This window comes from Bicyclus anynana, chromosome 1 (assembly GCF_947172395.1).
Source record: "Bicyclus anynana chromosome 1, ilBicAnyn1.1, whole genome shotgun sequence".
Taxonomy (NCBI): Eukaryota; Metazoa; Arthropoda; class Insecta; order Lepidoptera; family Nymphalidae; genus Bicyclus; species Bicyclus anynana.
Window position 1 is genome coordinate 12280750 of NC_069083.1, and position 23703 is coordinate 12304452.

The 23703-nt window shown below is 35.9% G+C and overlaps 2 protein-coding genes across 2 annotated transcripts; one reads left to right on the plus strand and one right to left on the minus strand.

The window, feature by feature from the left end:
- Positions 1 to 160: 160 nt before the first annotated feature.
- Positions 161 to 15750, plus strand: LOC112054182 (probable ATP-dependent RNA helicase Dbp73D). The gene is made up of 7 exons (XM_024093874.2): positions 161 to 394; positions 551 to 878; positions 2539 to 2820; positions 3663 to 3840; positions 4380 to 5028; positions 14275 to 14455; positions 15428 to 15750. Exons 1-7 carry the CDS (start codon positions 372 to 374, stop codon positions 15656 to 15658), a joined length of 1872 nt encoding a protein of 623 aa, XP_023949642.2. The 5' UTR covers positions 161 to 371; the 3' UTR covers positions 15659 to 15750.
- A 2401-nt stretch (positions 15751 to 18151) lies between these two features.
- LOC112054180 (uncharacterized) lies at positions 18152 to 23491 on the minus strand. Its single transcript, XM_052890442.1, has 5 exons — positions 23247 to 23491; positions 22892 to 23149; positions 21283 to 21454; positions 20705 to 20852; positions 18152 to 19824 (listed from the first exon to the last, which is right to left on the minus strand). The coding sequence occupies exons 2-5, from the start codon at positions 23097 to 23099 to the stop codon at positions 19222 to 19224; spliced, it is 1131 nt and encodes a 376-aa protein (XP_052746402.1). The 5' UTR covers positions 23100 to 23149; positions 23247 to 23491; the 3' UTR covers positions 18152 to 19221.
- Positions 23492 to 23703: the final 212 nt, after the last annotated feature.

A 23703-nucleotide genomic window follows, 5' to 3' on the forward strand; every position in this document is an offset into this window, starting at 1 on the left:
TTTTTGTAACCCACCCAGCACAAAGTCAGAAACGCCATAAAAGACTTGCATCCAAGGCCGTAATTAAATTAATTATTTATAAAAGTCGCATCACATCTATTACTTTATAATCTGTGATCACATCTGACAATGACATTCTGATTCTGAGGTTATTATTTTTATGTGGTTAATTTGTGGTTTGGTGAAAATGTTGACGTGAATTTTAATTTTAGTTTTAATGTTATATTTAATTGTTGATTATATTGTTGTATATTAATAAGAAGAGAATCTTAATCTTAGCATAATAACAATTCTGTCACTGCAATAATTATCTCGTATTCTCAATAAAATATCACAGTAATATAAAGTTTTAGATAATTAATAGATCAAGCATGGATTTGTTTATAATAAATAGGTATGATTATTATGTTTCTTTTCTTCCTGATAGGTGTTTTTGTTCTGCCTAAGGATATAAATTTAACTGTATAAACTTTATAGATTTCAGAAGTATTGAACTATTTAGATATTTTGGGATTGCACTATTCAATATTAATAATTTTTTTCTCATCAGATATACAGATACAAATGATGATAATGATGCTGTCAATCGTGAAACTTTACATTTACAAAGATTAAAACAGAAAATTGAAGAAAGGAAGAAAAGTTTTAAAGTAACTGAAGCAACACCTGACACTATAACACTTATAGACCAGGGACCCTCCAATGAGCAACCGATAAACAACAGTAGTACCAGCGGTACTCAAGATGTGTCCAATGATCAAAAAGACATTACAGAAACAGAAATTGACAGTACACTGTCAAATAACAAAAGTAAAGCTGAGAAACCTACAAGTGAATTTAAAGTTTTGGGGAATACAGATTTTGAAAAGAAATTCAAGGTGAATATTGTACTTATTACCTGAAAATAATATAGTAATGTGCATGTAGCAGAAAGCATCTACTCTGCTGCTGACTTCATGGTCAAGAGGTTAGCATTTACTGCTTTGAATCAAGCCCTAGGTCAAGGTACTAGGTCAAGCTGTTCTTTCTTCTGATAAATTTTCAGTAAAAATTTTTGGTCAGAGATTATTGGAGAAGTTGGTGGTGTTACAACTCCCATTTTGAGACTTTTCTTGATATTTAAATTGTGTATTACCTATTTAAAAAATATACACACAAACCTATATAAATAAAAATGGATCTTCTAAATGTATTGTACGCCCATAACTTTCGAATGACTGCACCAATTTGAATGATTATTGGTTTTATGTGTGCACATAAGTCAAAGCTTGACTGGGTCTGCTAGTTATTTTATAAATCCATATGATCCATAAGAATATAGACATAAGAAATCCATAACATAAATGTTTAAATATTGCCTTTTAAATAGGTCATGTCATCAACTTTTCAAAAAGCTATCACAGATACATAGAGAATCATTAATACTATAGTATTCATCTTGGTTTTTAGGAAAACCATGTAATAGAGACCTATTTTGAATGGTATATAGGCAATCTTCTCCTTTTATATGGGCAACAGATATTCTCCTTTCAATCATTGCCAGGTGTGTGCATGGTATAAACTAAACCATTAGTATTGACCTGTGGTTAATTTATTGAATGAGGTAAGATTGGTTTTTTTCATGTTAGTTTATTTCTGAGCTGGCCTGTGGCATTTTGCCAGCTGCTATGTTTTTTATTATAGCTATGTAGGATGTTGATGGCTTTGAACTTCTTCCCTCTGTTGTGATATCCTGTGCCCTGTGCTATACAAGTGAGGACTAAGCAGATGCTACATAGAAGCAGTCAGAGGTATGGGTAGAATTGCAGTCCAGAGCTTACTTCTTATTTCCTAGGCCTTTTCTGCACTTGGCCACTAAGGGCTGGCCATTGATTTTGGTCCATTTGGTGCTCTCCACTGGAGTCACTCCAGTCAACTGAGCTCACTCCAGAAGCTTAGCAGGTCGCCAAAAGCCTCATGTAGTGTTGCTGGGGAGCCAATGAGTGCTATGCGTTATTCAAATACACCTCTGCATCAAAGCATAACATATCTTTCTCCTTCCTCCATGCATGCTCTGCACAGAAGACTGTTGGTTATACCTAGAACTGAAAGGTGTTTATTTAGTGAGCAGTGTCCTGTCAGTAGTTCTATAATTGTTTTAAGTTTTATACTTACTTATAATAAAACAAAAGAAGTTCTGCAGTTTCTCCATTATCTTTAAAAAAAAATAATATTATGTATTAATTGATTATGAAACATGGCTAAAACTCACGTGATATTAAGTCGGAGTATGCCCGACTAGTTTAGAACCCATACGGGGCCCTTAGTCATGAGCTGGTTCTTGCATCGTGATCGTGCCGCGATGCAAGAACCAGCTCATGACTAAGGGCCCCTTATGGGTTCTAAACTAGTCGGGCATACTCCGACTTAATTTAGGGCGACCTAATATCATGTGAGTTTTAGCCGTGTTTCATAATCAATTAATATGAATAACACTCACAATAGTCTAAATTCTAAAATAATATCCTGTGTTCTAATAAAGAAGTATCTTTATTACAGGTTGAACGAGTATTGCCCTACTGGCTTTCTCATGCATTCAGCATATCCAAGAATCTTCAAACTTTGACTTGTGTCATAAGTGATCAAGATTGGATACACAGTACGCTGAAGACTACTTTAACGAGCGAGGCGGTAACGCACCTGTTTCCAGTACAAGAGCAAGTTATACCATTCATACTTAAAGAACATAAACAACCTGAACCGTTCAGACCTCATGATATATGTGTGTCTGCCCCAACTGGCAGTGGGAAAACACTGGCGTTTGTGTTGCCAATTATTCAAGTAAGATATTTTCTATATAAATAATATTTAAGAAAAAGTAGATAGCGTTCTGTCTTGTTAATCATTAACATGTATTATCTATTAAAAACTTTGCTACATAAATTGAAAACTTCTAATTATTTATTGCTAGCGGACGCCTACGACTTCGAGTGCGTGAAATTCGGTTTATAACAAATCCCGCGGGAACCATGGATTTTTCTTCGATGACAAGTAGTCTATATGTTAATCTAGAGTAAAATCTATTTCCATTCCAAATTTCAGCCAAATCGCTTCAGTAGCTGCAGCTTAAAGGAGGAACAAACATACACACTTACACACAAACTTTCGCCTTTATGATAATACTAGCGGACGCCCGGGACTTCGTCCGCGTGGAATTCAGTTTTTCACAAATCCGGTATGAAAAGTAGCCTATGTGTTAATCCAGAGTGAAATCTATTTCCATTCCAAATTTCAGCCAAATCCCTACAGTAGCTGCAGCATAAAGGAGGAACAAACATACACACAATCTTTCGCCCTTATAATATTAGTGTGATTTGATTAAATTACTATAGTAATAAAAAAATTAATAATTAATAATTAAAAATTTGAAGTAATATCTGGTTTCTTGATTATTTTATTAATTGGTAGGTTTGAATATTTTAACTGCTTATTACAATGTGTACAATAAAATATCTTGGGACAAGACCCATTCTGTGTCAGATTACAATTACATATTACAAAACGTGTCTAATTCTGAATAAAACCAAGAAGCCAGAGCTCTAACTATCAATTTATTATAGTAGGTAATTTAATGAAATAACGAATAATTGAAAGTTTTTAATTTTGAATTTCTTTTATCTCAGATACTAATGAATCAACTTGGTCATCGCATTAGAGCTCTGATTGTGTTGCCAGTTCAAGAGCTAGCAGCACAGATTGCCAAGGTTTTTAAGAAATATTGCACCAACACTGGATTACGAGTTGCACTGTTGAGCGGATCTGCACCTCTTCAAAAGGAACAACAGCAAATAATGAGATATAGTAAGACTTATTAATTAATATATTATTACTAGCATACGCCCGGGACTTCGTCCGCCCTTAGACCTCTTTAATCCGGCCCTATCGCAAAATTAGTTCTTAGTGGATACCTAGTAGGTATCCACTAAGAACTGATTACCTAGGTATTACCTACTAACTATAAACTACCTCCCTCCTCCCTGCCAAATTTCACCTTTGTACATCAAGCGGTTTTCGAGATTTCGTGATGAATGACCTTTCGCATTTATATGTATAAGATTTTACCCTCTTCTCTTTTTATTTTAGGGATGAAAAGTAGCCTATTTTCTGCTCCAAGGTTCCATTTATCATAATACCAAAATTTATTTTGATTGGTTCTGTTGTTACATATTGCAGAATGTCTAAGTCCTAAGTCAGAAAACACTACAAACAGTGGGATATACTGAAACATTTCAACACAACATGACTTATGTATACCAAAGTCTATTAACAGATAACAAATGAATATTGCACAAAAAATATTTTTATTTATGAACTAAATATTAAATAAATTTTAATTTCAGCTGAAACATTGGGTTGGATTTGCGAAACTGATATAATTGTATGCACCGCTGGCAGATTGGTGGAACATTTACACAACACTGAAGGATTTTCGTTAAATCATTTGAAATTCCTCGTCATAGATGAAGCTGATAGAATAATGGACAACATACAAAACGATTGGCTCTACCACTTGGAAAAACACATCCAAGCTGAAATGCAAATAAACAAAGTGTCCCATCTGAGTTGGAATAACATCTCTGGGCTTAAGTCACCAGTACACAAGCTTCTATTTTCAGCGACATTATCACCGGATCCAGAATTACTGGAACGGTGGGGACTTTTCCAACCGAAACTATTCTCAGTTGCTCCCATAAATGATATGCCAAATGAAAATATGATCAAGAAATATTCGACTCCCGATGAGTTGAATGAACAGTTTGTTCTCTGTTCAGCTGAAGAGAAGCCGTTGATATTCTATAACTTCTTTGCTAACCTACATTGGGACAAAACCTTGTGTTTCACGAATTCATCGCAATCGGCCCATAGGTTGACAGCACTTTTGAATATTTGGGGGAAAGGTAAACTGAGAGTGGCCGAATTATCTGCATCTTTGGATAGATCCAGCAGAGAATTGGTGTTAAAGAAATTCAAGCTGTCTGAAATAAATGTGTAAGTATTAAAAAGGTAAAAAATAGAATATTAGTTATATACTTTAGATTAGATATTCTTTGTGTAACTAGAATGAGCCAAATTGATAAAACTCGTCTCAAACGCTTTTTTGTAAAGGCAAATGCCCACAGGCTCAGGGAATCCAGGTACACACCAGGTAAAAGTATATGGAGATGATTATATGATGTATAACTATGGATCTGGTTAAATAATTGGCTTAATAAAAGTATTTTCTAGATGAAATTTTTTTTTTGTCACTCTTCTAGGGAACAATGTTCACCGGTGTACCAAAGCGGCGAAGTAACATTAATAAAGAAGAATTATCAAGATTTTTGTAGATATAAGTAAATTGCGGGGTGGTTAGGATAGGCCTTGGTCGGCGATGGACATTCCATTTTACCACTATATCCAAAGTGAAACCGACCCAGTCAAGATTTAATAAATTCTGAGATTGTTAGCCCACCCACCATGCCTCGTTTGAGCTGTATAATGGGTTTTTAATGTTAAGGTTCTCCAATAAACTGATGTTGATATCATCATTATCAACCCATGTTCGGCTCACTGCTGAGCTCGAGTCTCCTCTCAGAATGAGAGAGGTTAGGCCAATAGTCCACCACACTGGCCCATTGCGGATTAGCTGATTTCACACAAGCAGAGAATTAAGAAAATTCGCTGGTATGCAGGTTTCCTCACTATGTTTTTTGCCAGTTGCCTTCACCGTTTGAGACACGTTATATTTAATTTCTTAAAATGCACACAACTGAAAAGTTGCACGTGCATGCCGCGGACCGGATTCGAACCCACACCCCCCGGAATGCAGCACTCATCGTTGTTGATATATTGGTAACATATTTCTGTTCTTCTTCTTCTTCTTTCTTCTGGGCCGTTTCCGCACTTAGCCAAGTGTTTGGCCGTTGTGCGTGGGTCCCTTGGTGTAGGTTCCCGCTGGATTTATTCCATCCAGCCGAGCTCGCTCCAGAAGCTTAGCAGGCCGCCCAGGTCGCCGATAGCCTCATGGAGTGTCGCTGAGGAGCCAATGTAGGTTGCTCGTTGTTCCGTTACGCCTCTGCAACTGAGCATAACGTGTAGCGGTGTCTCGTCCTCCTCCATGCAGGCTCTGCACAGAGGACTGTCGGTCAAACCTAGAATTGAAAGGTGTTTGTTTAGCGGGCAGTGACCTGTTATTAGGCCAACTACTGTTCTCAGCTTGTCTCGTGTGAGGTTCATAAGTTTCTTTGTTATCCTTGGGTCGAGGCCTGGGAGTGCCTTTTTTGTATGTCTACATGTGGTTATGCTGTCCCATAGTTCGGCGTGGGTTCTGATGGTTTGTTTGTGCAACCATGTTTTGTATTCACTGAATGGTATGGGTACTATTGGTTCGGGCCCTACTACCTTCAGTGTCGTGGCGCGACGCGCCAGTTCATCAGCCGCTTCATTACCTAAGATTCCGCTGTGTCCCTTTATCCATCTTAATGTAACTAAGTTATTTGTTGCAAGTTTTGTTAGGGCCTTGTGACAGTCTAGCAGTAGTTTTGACGTAGTCGAGTGTTTTGCCAGTGCTTTTAGTACTGCTTGACTGTCGCTAAGTATATTAATGTTAAAATTTTTTACCTGTCTGTTGGTCACGGCAACAGCCGCAGTTGTGATGCCGACGCATTCTGCCTGGAAGACTGAGTTGTGCTTACCAAGCGCTTGTGCAATCCGTATGTTGAGGTCTTGGCAGTAGACTCCTGCTCCAGTACCTGTGTCAGTCTTCGACCCATCCGTGTACACATCTAGGGCGTCAGGGTTTGTGACTACACAAACCCTGACGCCCTACCGGTGACTACTAAGTCACCGGCCTCCTCAGTGTTGATTTTGTAGGGTTTGTCCATCACAAATTGTTTCTGTGTTTTATCGCATATCCACTCCATACTTGGGTTCATTTGTATTCCCTCTTTTAAGACGTTAGTGTGGGCTGTGTTTGTTTGTTTCCACAACCCGCATGTTTTTAGTCTAAGGGCTGTAAGCGTTGCTTCCTCTTTTATGTGGAGGTGTAATGGTGGGATTCCTAGTATTACTTCCATTGCAGCCGTAGGTGTTGTGCACATACTGCCCGTTATGGATAGCAGTGCTTGTCTTTGGAATTTTTGAAGTTCCTGTTGTGTTGTTGTTTGGAGCACTTTTGGCCACCAGACTATAGAAGCATATGTCACTGAGCTTCTTACGACTGTAAGGTATAGCCACTTCATTATGTGCGGTTTTAGTCCCCATGTTTTGCCTATCATGCGTTTGCACTGACATAGGATGATTGTAGATTTTTGAATTTTCGTTTCAATATGTTTTTTCCAGTTTAACTGTTGATCTAGTGTTACCCCTAAGTATTTTACTTCTGTGGTTAGCTTTAGGGTTACTTTGAATAAAGTCGGTGTTTTTGGAATGTTTGGTTTTCTTTTGTGTGTGAACAGAATGAGTTCTGTTTTTCTGGGGTTAACAGATAGTTCGTTGAGTGTACACCATTTCTCTATCTGCTTGAGTGCATCTTGCATTATTCCACTAAGGGTGTTTTCATGTTTTCCTCCTATAAGTATTGTTAGGTCGTCGGCGTACCCTATTGTTAGGAAGCCTTTGTTGTTCAGTTTGCTGATTAGTTCATTTACCACCAAGTTCCATAGTAGTGGTGAGAGTACACCTCCTTGAGGGCATCCTCTGGCAGCGATGGCTTGGATTTTTCCATTTATGTTTATTTGTATCGCCCTGAGTGATAAGAGGGCGTTTATCCATTTTCTTATTGTTGAAGGTACATTATGTCGTTCAAGGGATTTTTCTATGCTTTTGAACGTGGTTTTATCGAAGGCCCTTCTATGTCTATAAAGGCTCCTAGTGTTGATAATTTATTTTCCATGTTGTGTTCTATTTTGTTGACCACTGAGTGTAGGGCTGTTTCTGTGGATTTGCTGGTACTGTAAGCATGTTGGTTCGGGTGTAGAGGGGTATTACTTAGTACCCCATCCCGTAGGAACCTGTCTACTAACCTTTCCAGGGTTTTTAGTAAAAAGGATGTTAGGCTGATTGGTCTGAAAGCTTTCGGATCAGTGTAATCTGATTTACCTGGTTTTGGTAGGAGGATTACTTTCACATCTCTCCATAGTTTTGGTATATATCTGTAGGCTATGCAGGCTTTGTATATTTCTGCTAGCCATGGTGTTAGCCATTCCAACCCCCATTGTAAGAGGGCCGGGAAGATGTCATCCGTGCCTGGTGATTTAAAGGGATGGAACGTGTCTATTGCCCACTGTATTCTGTTATGTGTAACTACCTTGTTGGCGAGTTCCCTGTCTGATTCTACTGGATTGTAGGTTTCATTTTCGTTTGTCCAGTCTGCAGAGTCTAGGATTTTGCATCCTGGAAAATGTGTTTCTAGAAGAGTCTCACTTACTTCTTTGTCGTTTTTTGTGTAGCTACCATCGGCTTTCTTTAGGGAGCCCAGTGTGAGGGCATTGTCTTTTGCAAGGATTTTCCTTACCCTGTTAGCTTTCTCATTTGATTCTATGTTTGAGCAGAACCGGCGCCACATTTTTGTGTCCTTCTGCCTTATTGTTTTGTTGTAACTGTACTGGTGATATTTGAAAGTATCCCAGTCTTCATCCTTTCTGGTGTTCTTAGCTTTGTTAAACAGTCGTCTAAGGTTATGTCGTTTCCTTTCTAGGTCCGGGCTCCACCATGCGTGAAGCGGTTTTTGTTTTGTTATGCAGGTCCTTAGGGGACAGGCTTTTATGTAGCATGACGTGATGAGATTAGTTATGCTTGTCACATTGTTGTCTATTTGATTTGTTGTCTCAATTTTAGTATTTCGGAGTTCGCTCTCATTCTCATAGTTGCTATGGAGTATTGTTTTATATAGTTTCCTGTTTGTTTTCCTTGGATTTCTCCGTGGTGTGTCCTGTGCCGTGATCAGGTTCAATTCGAAGTGGATGCGTTGATAGCAGCGTTTTACCTGAAATAAAACGCATATTAAAATACTTACCTCACTGGAAACTTTATATTGAGAGTAGCATTTCCGTTTCCGTCGATTTCATACCAGTTTTCGTACTTTTATTGACGTCACGTCGGGCTATGTGGCGCCACCTGGCGGTGTCGGGCTCGGGAAGTTTCGTAAATCGCTGAGCGCGACTTTAGCTCATTGGCTGAATATATCACCAGGCAGGAATTACTTAAAGTTTCCAGTGAGGTAAGTATTTTAATATGCGTTTTATTTCAGGTAAAACGCTGCTATTAAAATATTGACCGTAACTGGAAACTTTATATTGAGAGCCTGTTTGTTTTCGCCTGGTGACGCCACATTATGGTATTATTTCGCCAATGTGATTATTAAAATAAAACTTTTTATAACAATATTATCTCTAATTCGATTAGGCTTTATTTAGAGAACAAGCTAGTAACGAAGTTTGACTTACTGTGTCTGTGCATAATACAATATTCCATTTTGTTGGAATGTAGCAAAAATACATGTCTACGGTACAATGGTAGCCAGTAATAAGTATCTATTGTCTGTGGATATTATTTATTCAAACTGTCAACTCTTTGACATTCAAGTGTCATTATATGTCATCAGCCATTTACTATATTTTACAAATATTAATAAATAGAACAGTTAGCAGTGCTTAACGTGTTTTCGTTCATCTCGCGACTCCAACTCTCAGCACATTCAAAAATAAATCAATGAACTAAAAACATACCATACATTTTTTGGATTAGAGTTCAATACTTTTAATTTTAGGGATTTCATCATATAATTGATATTCACACTAAATTATTTAGGAAAAACACTGCTGACCGATATAGTCGTTATGAAGATTTCTTACGTGACGTCTTTACTCATTCTGCTATAACCATATGCGAGGCGGTTTTTTAAAAAAAATTATTACAAAGAAATTAATATTAATTCTTGCTGCATTTAGTCGTAGTGGATAGTTATTTCATTTAATAATGAAATAGACTTATTATTTCCTAAAGAAAAATTATGATAGTGATTATTTTATTTACAAATAATTTCCAGCCAGAGTAAATACTTCTATCGGTTTTTGAGCCAAATTGCGGCTAAAATTGAATAAAATCATCAGATTTTATACTATGTTATCCCTATAATAAGTAATGTTAGGTCATATACACGCCTTTCAGAGTGTACCCACAAAAATATAACTATTGAAAAAATAACTTATTAAGAAGTTACTGACATTCCAAACTGGTGGCATGGAATTTTTAGGCTTTCTTAACAATTTGGTATGAATTTAAGGATATACTTTACAAAGTTATTGATCTCTTAAGTAGGTTACTTGAAGATTCTAGAAACTAAAACTGAGTCAGTTCTTAGACATTAGGTCATATAATGTACTAAAACTTTTACTTTTAGACAAACACTACACAAGCCGATTTTTAAGTTTTGACAGGAAATTAAAAATAATTTCAGGTTTTCCCATATTTCTTGAAGACTCCCTCTAACAGTTTTGTAACTGCTAAGTCCGTTGTCGTGATTATAATAAATTTGTCTTCATTCTATAGAATTATCGGTACTGCTACACTCTGAATCTGAGATCCAAATGACATAAGACTTACTCTTATCAAGGCTATTAAATATATTCCTGTCAACCGATTCTGATGATTCTCTGAGAATCAGTGTAAGTGGTGGCGATACCATAAATCAAGTGGGAAATTCCCTATACACACTGTACACATCGTATAAAACAACTTGAGCGTAAGTTACATCTCGGGATACGTACAAGTAATCATGGACTACGTGTACCTTATTTAATGAGTCAGATCAGAATAGATCAGTCACCGACGTACCCTATTTCATAATCACTTTTTCTATGCTACAGTAATGAAAGCGCCAAGTATGGAAGATGGCGATGTTGTATAACAAGTGATTTGCATGCTTATTGTTCCTGCCGCGTATACTATTGTGTACTGTTGTGAACTTAGTGATAGTCTAATTAAGGTTACTAGACAAAGATCTTGCAATTTTAACTGTTATATTCTATATTTAAACTCATTTCTCTTTTCCTCCGTAATATGTAACGGCAGTCATTTTGTCCAATTGAATGTCGCTTAGGAGGTGATTTTGATTCTAGGGACATATACGAGTAGTATGACATACATTTCCTTTTTATTGGAATATTCCTCTCGTGACCATGAATAGGTATTCATTGAATGAATGAATGAATGACCTTGTTTAATATAATCAGACTGCTAGCTACCTACTTCACTGACACCCTCAGCCAGTGTTTTTGTTAGTAGCAGATGCCTTTGACCACGCTTGGGCAGCGTTACTAAACATTCACCCTCTGAGGTGGGGTGATTCATTCATTCAATGGTAACGGGCAAGTTTTCGATATAGTCTACATCTACGCTTCGTATTATTTTCTTAGTAAATGATAAAATTGTCTATTCTTAATTCTACATATCTCTTACAAAACATGCTGCGAATTCGATAGCATTGAGAAAGTATTTGAGAAAGAGACATGCATAGTTCAAATGACAAGGAAGTAATGTCCAACAATTCCCTGTATACAAAACGTAGGAAGCACCTTTGGGATTTTATTACATACACATGCAAGTAGGCTTGTGTCTATTCTTCAAACTGAGTTTTTGATGCTGTGCATATTTAGCAAGTGGAAATGAGGTTAAATATTGGTCCGACTTTAGTATTAGCAACAGAGCATGGTGCTTTTATGATCCTTTGTATTTCATTAAGTAGACAATTGTTGATATTTCTTCCAAAACAGGAGTGTGGAACGATATTCCATATAGATTAAGAAAAACACGAGGTTATTCGAGAGAACGGTAGGAGATAACCTCAGACGTTTCTGGTGCCACCATTTTCTCCCATTGAAAAAGGTGGTGAAAAAGGTGGCTAAAAAGACCGCTTGAAATGAAGTCTATCTCAAAATACTTTATGTTTTCTGGATGCATTAAACTTTAAAGCATACATAATACCCTTGATGGGCCTCGAGCCCCTGAAAAAGGATTCATTTAGAATCCTTTGTTTTAATAGAAATTTATATGTTACCGCTTATGCGTTTTTCTACATTTGCTAGGTGACGGAGGGTATCATAATATGTTTTACCTTTTCGTTTGTTTCTAAGTTTTATGAAACCTGGAGTATGGTTATAAATTTTGCAAATAATAAACTGTATACATCCAGTAATACCTTTAGAAAACTTTGATGTATTCGGAAAAATAAGTTTCCTGCCTTTAACCTCTATACCAAAATGTACATGATATTTTAATCTGACGCTTTCATTCATCAGATTTTTACGCCATTGTTACAAAGTAATTAATTCACCCGTTGGTTACAAATCTAGTTGGCCTATTCACTATTTTGGTCTTTATTATCAACCTATATCAATTGGAAAAATGTCATTTACCTACTGTGGGATATTCACGAGTAAGCAATAAATGACATTTTTACATAGAAACTCAATTTTGTATATGTCAACTAGCAAACGTAAAAGATAGTGAGTCAGCCTGCAAGGGCTTTAGGACATTAGTTTCTTGTACATTGCTGATAAACACCCTGCGAGAGTGGATTATAATGATCATACAAGCAAGGCTGCGCAAGCGTTCCAAGCGATGGAATCTTAACATTTTTCATGCATTACCCTCGCGAGGGGTGGCGATCACACACACACGACATCGACAAGGGTATTTGAATAATTTATATAGATAGATAAGATATTCGTATCCATACATTGTTGATAAACACCCGGGAGGGTGGATTGTATTGATCATGCAAGCAAGGCTGTGCATGAACGTGTGCGCATTACAGATATGTATATTCCGTGTTGTATGTTCCACGCGATGGAACATTACTCTTCATGCATACGCCCGCGACGGTGGCGATCAAGGACACCGGTATTTGAATAATTTATATAAAGAGATAAACACCCCGCGAGGGTGGGTTGTAATTATCATGCAAGCATGGCTGTGCATGAGCGTTTGCGCATTGTATGTATATTCCGTGTTGTGTGTTCTACGTGATGAAATTTCAACACTATTCGTGCCTTGCCCATGCGAGAGGCGGCGATCCTCAGTATTTGACTGGAAATACGTCTAGGAATGTTAACACTTTCTATAACCTCGTCCCCATGAGGGGCGGTAATCTATTAGTCCGGTATTTGACTGTGCAAATACGTCTAGGAATATTTAAACTTTCTATACCTTACTCAGTAAGTTGGTTTTGCAAATACGTCCAGGAACGTTAAAAAACTGTGTATACCTTGCCCCCGCGAGGGGCGGTAATCTATTAGACCTATATTTGACTGCAAATGTGTCCAGCGACGTTAACAGTGTCTACGCCTTGCCCCTGCGTGGGGTGGCGATTTATAAGGCCAGTAATTTACATCCAATCAAAATTCCTGTGCTAAATTCTGGCGGGATTTGTGAACCTTTTTTCAATGCCGGTTTGAATTGGAGTAACAATATGTTTGAGTAACTTCCAAAAACTCTTTGTCTAACTTGTCTTCGAGCATTCGTAATTTATGTACTCCTCTGAAATGAAAGCCACTGGCCACGCGTTCGTTTTGCAGTATATATGTTAGACAACAGTCTATTGCTAGAACGTTCACTTTGGTTTCTGAGTTCACATTTTTAGGAAGCCCGCTGGGCCCCGCCACTTTTAATACTATTTTAACTGTTGAAAAATAACTACAAAGAAAATATTATTACATGCAAGTACGAAAACATTTGCAAAAAAGCAAGACTTTCAAACACATGAAGTAGTGATCCGAACGGAAAAACCGTTAAAATAATGATCACGTACTATTTTCAAATGAAATTTGAAAATTTTACATAATTTAACGTTAATTACATTAACGTTGTATGTTACAACGTAATAATTACAACGTAATAAAATATAAAGTACTCACAGCGAATTCACTTCACTTATTACACTTTATCTTGCAATGTCGGGTACCAACTGATTGCAAGATGTTGCTTCGACGGTAAACAAAACGCCAATGAGCTAAAGTCGCGCTCAGCGATTTACGAAACTTCCCGAGCCCGACACCGCCAGGTGGCGCCACATAGCCCGACGTGACGTCAATAAAAGTACGAAAACTGGTATGAAATCGACGGAAACGGAAATGCTACTCTCAATATAAAGTTTCCAGTTACGGTCAATATTTTAATGATCACATAAAGTGAGATCATCAGATACATGCCAGTTTCTTATTTGATCCATTACACCATATTTCTGTTATGTTTCAGCATAATAAGTACCGACGCTTTAGCAAGAGGAATAGATATCCCGGAGTGTAACTATGTGATATCGTACGACCCGCCGCGCAACATCAAGACGTACATACACCGAGTGGGGCGCACGGGGCGCGCCGGCCGGACGGGGACCGCTGTTACCATTGTCATACATAATCAAATGCACATGTTCAAGGTACAAGAATTATTAATATTTATAGATAAATTTGCAAAAACTATGGTTAAATTATAACACTAAACTTGTAAATACAAAATTTTTATTCAATAGGTAAAGGAAATACGCATTTTTAATTTTCACTCGAAAACTCTCGTTACTACTCGTAATTCTGAAGACTGCATGGCGACATTTATAAAGGTGTTTTGTTTTTTCATTTATATAAATTCATTTTATATATTTCATACTAGCTGACTCCGCGTGGTTCCCGTTCCCGTAGGAATACGGGGATAATATATAGCCCATAGCCTTCCTCGATAAATGGGCTATTTAAGACTGAAAGAATTTTTCAAATCGGACCAGTAGTTCCTGAGATTAGCGCGTTCAATCAAACAAACAAACTCTTCAGCTTTATAATATTAGTATAGATTTCATTTCATGTTGTAATATCTTTGGTACTTTATTTATGAACGTAATAGATTTTCTATTCTATTCTAATGTTGCGCGTAGTTTTGTGGAATGTAACTTGCATTTTCTGATACTTAGCTTATCCCTGAACCTACTCATATCTATACTTATAATAAATCTGTAGAGAGGTCAATTGTGTACATTAAATATTTCCAAAATAACTATCAGCGGGTGATTAGTTATCGATACTGATGCCAAAAATGCAATCAGTAAAATTTTTGTCTGTCTATATGTTCGTTATAGAAACAAAAACTACTCGACGCATTTTAACGAAACTTGGTACAATTATTCTTCACACTCTTGGGCAGGTTATAGTATACTTTCATCACGCTACGATCAATAGGAGCTGAGCAGTGAAGGGAAATGTTGGGACAACAGGAGAAGTTACTCCATTTTTACAGCGATACTACTGTAAGGGCTGGATTAAAGGCGAAAGGCGGACGAAGTTGCGAGCGTCCGCTAGTGTATAATATATTTTACTATGTTTTCTCACATAAAGTATTAAATCCTACTTTTAATTTACAGGAAATCATACACTCCAGTGGGAAAAACAATATACAACAAATGGAAATCAAGCAAGAAGTTTTAACCAACCTATTGGAGAACTACGAAAGTGCAATTTTCGAGACAAAGAGATTGATTAATGATGAAAGTAAAAATAAAGTGAAGAAGTCAATCGAATTGAAAAGAGCAGCTAAACCCAAGCCTCGTAAAAGGAAGCACAATGAAAATAGAATGTTAAATACTATCAATTAGTAAAGTAGGTGCTGTTTATTAATAGTATATACCCATGTTAACAAATATCAACGACATTAAAAGCAATAAAAGTAGCAATTATTAAATAGAAATGCTGTAGTTTTGCTAAATAACTGTGTTACGATTTTTACTCGAGTAAGGCAAAGGCAAAAGGAAGAGCAAAGGACAGGTAAGATGATATATGTATTGAGAGCCGTGATAGCCCAGTGGATATAACCTCTGCCTCCGATTCCGGAGGTTCGAATCCGGTCCGGGACATGCACCTCCAACTTTTCAGTTGTGTGCATTTTAAGAAATTAAATATCACGTGTCTCAAACGGTGAAGGAAACCATCGTGAGGAAACCTACACACCAGAGAATTTTATTAATTCTCTGCGTATGTGAAGTCTGCCAATCCGCATTGGGCCAGCGTGGTGGACTATTGGCCTAACCCCTTTCATTCTGAGAGGAGACTCGAGCTCAGCAGTGAGCCGAATATGGGTTGATAATGATGATGATGATGATATGTATTGAGATTGGATAAAATAGTTTTTAATACCCAAGGGTTTAAGGTGGTTAATTATGGCGATCGTTAACTTTGAAGAGTGAATTACTCTTTCTCAGTCTACACTACTGAACCAATTTTGATGAATAAAGTGGAAATGGATTCTGGAGATGAGTAAACATGTTATTTGTCAGTTTTATCTAATAATTACCTTTGACGACAGTGGATATTAGAGTACCTAAGTAGGTATATGAATATGATCATCCATCCCGAAAATCCCTCTGCCTTCGAAGCCACATATAGACAGGTAAGTAATTTATTAAAAATACAAGCAAATTTCATTGATATTTTTAATATCTATTATTTTTAAGACAAAGCTACATACAGTTCATACAAAAATATTTTTTCTTTCTTACTATAAAATTTACACAACTCGAGAACTTTTGAAAATAACATGTTTGCTTTACACTTAAAAGATCGATTGACTAGTTGTCTATCAATAAAAAAATAAACAAAAGCATAATCTCAGTAATTACATCAAGGATATAATGGTGTTCACTGGGCCTGTAGCCATGAAAATTAAACTTCGAAAACGCTTCGAAAATTAAACAAAGACGGCCTCCGTGGCGCTGTAGTATGCGCGGTGGACTTACAAGACGGAGGTTCTGGGTTCGATCCCCGGCTGGCGATTGAGGATTTCTTAATTGGTCCAGATCTAGCTGGTTCGGCGGCTTCGGCCGTGGCTAGTTACCACCCTACCGACAAATACGGCCGCCAAGGGATTTAGCGTTCCGGTATGATGGCGTGTAGAAACCGAAAGGGATTCTCCTTACTTGCTTACCATCAGATGAGATGTAGTCAAGGGCTAACTTGTAAAGAATGAAAATAAAATGTGAATTTCGCTTGTAGAAAGAGAATCAATGTGCCACATGGCTAATTTTGTCATTTAATAAAGCTGGAAGTCAGCTCATGCTTCTGCCATAGCTCTGGGTACAAAAGGCAACTATTGAGTTTGTATAGTGACAACTTTGGTCAGTAGATGCCTATAATACTTTGCTTATGATAGGAGCTTACAAACTTACAACTTTTTTTTATAAAATCAGGTAAATCTGGCCAATCAACAAGGGCGGAGGCCGGACGGATATACTTTTAAGAGTAAAGAAATCGAGACACCAATCATATTAAATTAAAATAAACATTGAAAATAAATTTAATAGGAACTCTACAAATAAATGTACTACTTGCAAACTTGCAACTTGGAATCAAAAACTCCCACTAATTAGTACCACAATAATAAAGCTTCAATAGCTCAACGGTAAGATTGATGGGACTTATCGCCGAGGGCTGGTGGTTCGATCCCCGTCTCGTTGGTCTATTGACGTACCCACTCTTCAGTCTTTCCCGACTAGTTGGAGCGGAATGGGAATACTGATCATATTTAAAAGATTTGGCAAGTATTATTTTCTAAAAAAAAAAATAACTATTACTAAAAATATAACAACATCCAAACATAGAAATTGAGATGCTCCATTTCTTTGCTCCACAGTGGTACACAAATCTTAACAGAAATTAACTTGCCCGATTGATCTCAATGAATTATTAATAATTAATAAATTAATGTACAAATTAAAATTTGCTTCTCAAAATTATTTAAAAGACAGTCAGAAATTTTAATAATTCTATTTTGTGATGTTACTCCATCTTTTATCGTGCTATTCATTCCACATTATTTCTAGTCTCTACCTCATGTTACATATCTATAAAAATCATTTGATACTAAATTCTCGCTATAATTTCAATAATCATATTTTTATTTTATCTAGGTTTAATAAAATTTTGTATAGGAAACGTTAAGATTAAACAGCATAAAAAAAATGTAACTTAGCACCAGAATGCCAGGCCAAACTTGCATGAGAAAAATAGTAATAGATCTTTGTACTGACTTCTTACATTGGCAACTTTCATTCAATACACTTGTTAACTAGAGTGAATTCGATAATATTATATTCAACAATCTTGCATACTAGCTATCTTAGTGTTATCAGAACAAAGCTGTCAATGCCTTATTAAAAAAAATTTATTCACAGCCAAGTTCCAATCACTAGAGTTTCACAGTAATCAGAATGAGGCATATTAACAGTTTGTATATTACAAACAAAATTCTTTATCTTAAAGATAGCACATGGTCACTTTGGAGCCTCTGACAAGTGTCACATTACATAATATTGCTGAAAAAAAAATATATTTCTAATTAAATGCAACACACACTTCTTTTATAATATATCACAATGCATACAAATGTTACATACAGGTCATAACTCATTACAGCCACCCAGCACCTAACATGACAGTTAGTAGCAGTTTATAGATGAGGTGAAATTGTGACACTACTCTCTTCATTGTGATGTAGGGTATATATTCATTATGATATAGCCATATTTTATAATAATATTCTTCGTACAAATAATTGGTGTTTCTTGGTTCGTCACTAATAATGAAATACACCATCACTTAAAGGTTGATACGGGCCATGACGAAATCCAAAAATACAAAACCAGATATCAGGAGAGAATAGAGAAGCATCCTAATGATCTGGCTGTAGTACTTAAAACAAGATGCTACACGAAACGCATAAAAAATGACATACTTTAATAGCGTCGCCTAAAAGACCTTCCGGGTTAACAAAAATATATATATAAAAAAAATTAGGAGTAGATGGTTTGCTGGAATCACGCTCCAACTACCAACAGCCTCACGTGATATCTAATTTAAGTTGCAAAACTGATTTCAGATTAAATTGGAAAAAAAAGAACAAAACATATATATATTTTGAAACGCATGGTTAATGCGTGGTTAATGCATGGTTATACTCGTAGCGCAGTTCATATAAGCAAATGTTACCTATATACTCGTAGCTGGTCAGGTGCCAGGAAGCTCTATAAAAATGACCCCTTATACTAAAGTTTATATCACTCTTGTGTAAGGCAAGAGATCTCATAATAATAATAATTAATTAAATATTACACTTGGTGGGCACAGACTTACTGATACACATGGTTGGCGACTTAAATTACCTAAATCAAAATTTAATTAGATCTTCACTGTTACTGTCAGATATCATTTCATTACTGACATTGTTTTCCGACTCTCTGGTACTATTTTCTAAAGTTTTCGGCGATATCTTTCTTTTAGGTGGTACTGGCGTTACATCTAGGATACCTAGTTGTCCCAAGTTCTTTAATTTTCCTTGATCCGTGAATGTCTTTATATCTTTATTCAATTCGATTCTTCTGGTATTAGGGGACAATTTAGTTCTGACAGGTGGACTAGGAGCAGCCCGTGAATAAGCTGGCCGATTGTCAAATATTGATATATCAACAGGATTTAAGCTGGCAGTGAAGAAAGCTGATGTATTACTTTTCTCTAATGCGTAACTTTGGGGTTCCTTAGCCTCGTTACTATGATCACTAACATAGAAGGTTGTTTTGGAATAGTAATCAGATTTTAAATGTCTGTGTGTCTGCACATCTGATTTGCTTCTTTCAAGTGTGAAAGCATTGTTAGTGTGAAGATGGCAGCTGAACGAGCTGGTGTTTGTGGTACAAGCTGGCACAGTTGAAAAGGGCACAGCTGGAGCCCACAGGCATGCACCATCATTTCTTGGCACTAACAACAGAGGATCCTGTAATTCGAAAAATAACATAGTTTTAGCCAAACTATTATAATCATTATCAGTGGCATACCAAGCAAATGAGTCAAAACTGTGCAAGTTGGGTAAGGTGGCTCAAATGAACAATGACCCTAATACATCAACAATACTAATGTTAATTTTGCCAAATCATTAAAACCAAAAACTTCTAGGCTATTTTTTTTTCTTTAACCTTTTTCCACTGCCAACCTTCATTGGTAGTTTTGAAAAACAATCAACAATTTAACTATACATAAATAGTTTTTCAACACTGCTAGTGATGGTTGACCTTGAAATTATTAGCAATATTGTTATCAATACCAATTTTATAGATACCTGTCAGTTATCACAGAATGGCCAGAATTGAATTGGTTATAAAAATTACTATATGTAGATAAACTTCTACTATAATATTATAAACGCGAAAGTTTGTATGGATGTATGTTACTCTTAAACGCCGCAACTACTGAACCGATTTAGCTGAAATTTGAAATGGAAATGGATTTTACTCTGGCTTAACACATAGGCTACTTTTCATTCCGGAAAAATCCATGGTTCCCGAGAGATTTGTGAAAAACTAAATTTCACGCAGGCAAAGTCGCGGCCATCCGCTAGTTAGTCATATGGAATATTGAAATTACCAATATTATCAATCATATTAAATACATTACAATTATACTACCTGTCTTGTTTGAAAAATTAACTTTTTTGTATACATTTAAAAAATGCTATAATTTTGGTTTTATGACTGATGGATTGTTAGTTGTTACATACTAATAGCATCATAATTATTATAATTTTACAAAAACAAATTAAATAGAATGTCTAACTTCTCCAGAAGTTAAGTTTAGTTTAGTTTAGCCAATTGGTATACCTTGCCAGTGATGGAGAATATTTTTGATTGTAGTGTGTGAAGTTGGCTCCGCAAATACTCATATGAACACTGACGCAGTTTCATCACCCACTGAACAACATTATCTTCACTGCGAGCAGCAAACACATGCCTTTTCTCAGGCTCATCACTGTAAACAATTTTAGGCACCAGTTTATAATAGCATGTCATCATAATCTTTATTATCAGCCTGTTTTCACAGACCACCAGAACCAGGTCACCCTCATTATAGAAAAAGGGATATAGAGCTGTTACCCACCACACATACACATGATTTGCATGCAATGCCTTTGCATTGCCAACCAAGTTTCCAACCGTGGTCTTGAGAATTTTTACTGAGAATTTTATAGAAGAAATAACAGCTCAAATTTTCGTATCCTGATCAAGGACTTCAACCCAAAGCCACATAGGCACACCAATGCAATGATGCAGTTTAATAATAATTATTAATTATTATTGCTTAAATTATTTTTTTAGTTCTTTTATATTATAATGTTTTTCCTTTATTTAACACAATCAGAAGACTTCAAGAAATTCATTACAAATAATTGTTCTCTTACATGAAAGATATTGAAAAGGAGAATGATATACTTGGTCCATGTTCCATTTGTATTGATGAATTCTCCATTATAAACACACCAGCAGGATTTTTTGTGTCAAACTTGCCCATTTCACTGATTTTGAAATAGAATAAATAATTGTTTATAAGGCGGAACCACCTCTCTTTGAATACTGTAAATAAATATTTCAGATTTACATTCATGAATTTAATTCAAACATGGTTGTAAAATTTTTTATACATTATATACAAAAATTCATAATTTTATTAAATATTGTCAGTGGTGTTTACAAGGCTTTTAATTAGGTTAGACACTAATCATACAAAATTCTAATTGTATGAATTGTAATTGTATGAAACCCTTCTCCAATACAGGTCCTCAGGGGAGGCAGTGTCTTTTTGATCCTATGAAATGTATGCTACTGAATATTTTTACTAATTGATGCAGATCATTTATTATATTATTTTTAACTTTTATTATTATTTGATATTGACATGACATTATACTGATAAATACATATATCTAAATGACTGCAAAAAATCATTTTTTTTATCAAATTTATTGACATACAGGATTTAACCCATACCAATTTTAATTAAATTCTGTAATATTTGCAATATTCAATGTGGACTAGCATGAAGTCTTTACAGGCTGTTTGTGTGTGTATTCATTGACCAAGTATGTAAAAAGTGAAAGTATAATATTCTAGTCATCAACAATCTTTTGTGCAAAAAAATACAAATATTTTGTAAATTTTATTTGCCTTTAATAAAATATAAAACAAAAGTCCACAATGACATTATTAATAGTTTATTTTTTATAGAAATAATTTACAAGCCAAGAAGATGCCTCACCAGTAAGGCTAACATGAGACCCGTGACATCAAGACAAATCAACCAATCATGCCGAACCACAAATTTATCTATCTCAGGACAGGGATGTTTGCTGCTATTGGTTGACATATCTTTATTTCTCTTCAAGCAACATATTTTAGGTTGCATGCTAGGCCTACTGATGAAAAGGAGAAAACCATATCTTATAAACAGAACAACACAGGGAATGCAAGGAACACATTAAAACACTGCCACCTTTTCTTTTATTTGAGTTGTATGAGTTAAGCCTCTCAAGTTAAGTCAAGCCTATTGTTGCCTGACACTGGTAACAATGCCCTTCAGACTAGAACACAGTAATGCAGCTTCATTATCATCATTATCAACTCATATTGGGGTCACTGTCGAGCATGAGTCTCCTCTCAAAATGAGAGGAGCAGGCTAAAAGTCCACCACACTGTTCCAATGTGGGTTGGCAGACTTTACAGACAAGCAGACACAAAGAGAATTAAGAAAATTCTCGGTATGCAGGTTTCCTCACATTGTTTTCCCTTTACCTTTTGGGACACGTGATATTTAATTTCTTAAAATGCACACAACTGAATAGTTGGAAGTGCATGCCTCAGACTGGAATTGAACCTACACCCCCTGTATTAAAGGTTATCACTCCTCTATCCTGCTTTACAACATAAATTAGCATAATTTTATTGTAGTACATCCTCAGATATGCTCTGTCACAAAAACCTCACTACTTATATGAATAGATATGTGAGTTTTACCTGCTTGATTACGGTAGCTTCCATTCGATACTTTTTTATAATTAAGTCTTCCTTCCACAATACAGGGCTTGTCGCTTAACAGAGCGAGTTCTCTAATATTGCACTTCATTGGTAAGATGTTAAATTTATTTTTTATTGTAACAATTCGATATTTTCCTAACTGAAGTTCATTATTGTACTGTCTGCAATAGTTTAAATTTAAAACCATATAAACTTCTCTACCACAATAATACAGAAGCTGGAACGTTAATTCTATTTCTGTAACAACGATAAGGTACTTTAGGTATCACTGTAGCAGCGCCAAATATGTGACAAATTATTGGTAATAACTAATAATATCAAAGGCAACTCATACCTCAGTCTGTGCGAGTTTTAGCGTTGTTCATTGAAATTGGATAGGTCACAAATAAAATGGAATTTGTAGACGACCGCATAGAGTTAAATCTGAGAATTGAAATTTCATTTTACAATTTATACGTTTTCAGTAGCAAATAATTAGTTACAAGGACAGGAAATATATTTCAATTATTTTAATTTACGTAAAGAATTATTGTTATTACAAATTTGACACAAGATGAATGAAATTACATTACATGGCATTGACACTTGACAGCGGGAAACTGTCAGTTGAATGACGATGATGTCAGCTTCATTGTTCCAATTTCCAGTCCAGTCAGTGCAGTGTTCTGTGGTCAATACAGAGAAGTGAGAAAACTCCATAGAGTGGGATGTAAACATAAAAAATAGATAGTAGACAGAGCAACTGAACAATGCATAGACATCATAGATGATACATCTATACTAATATTATA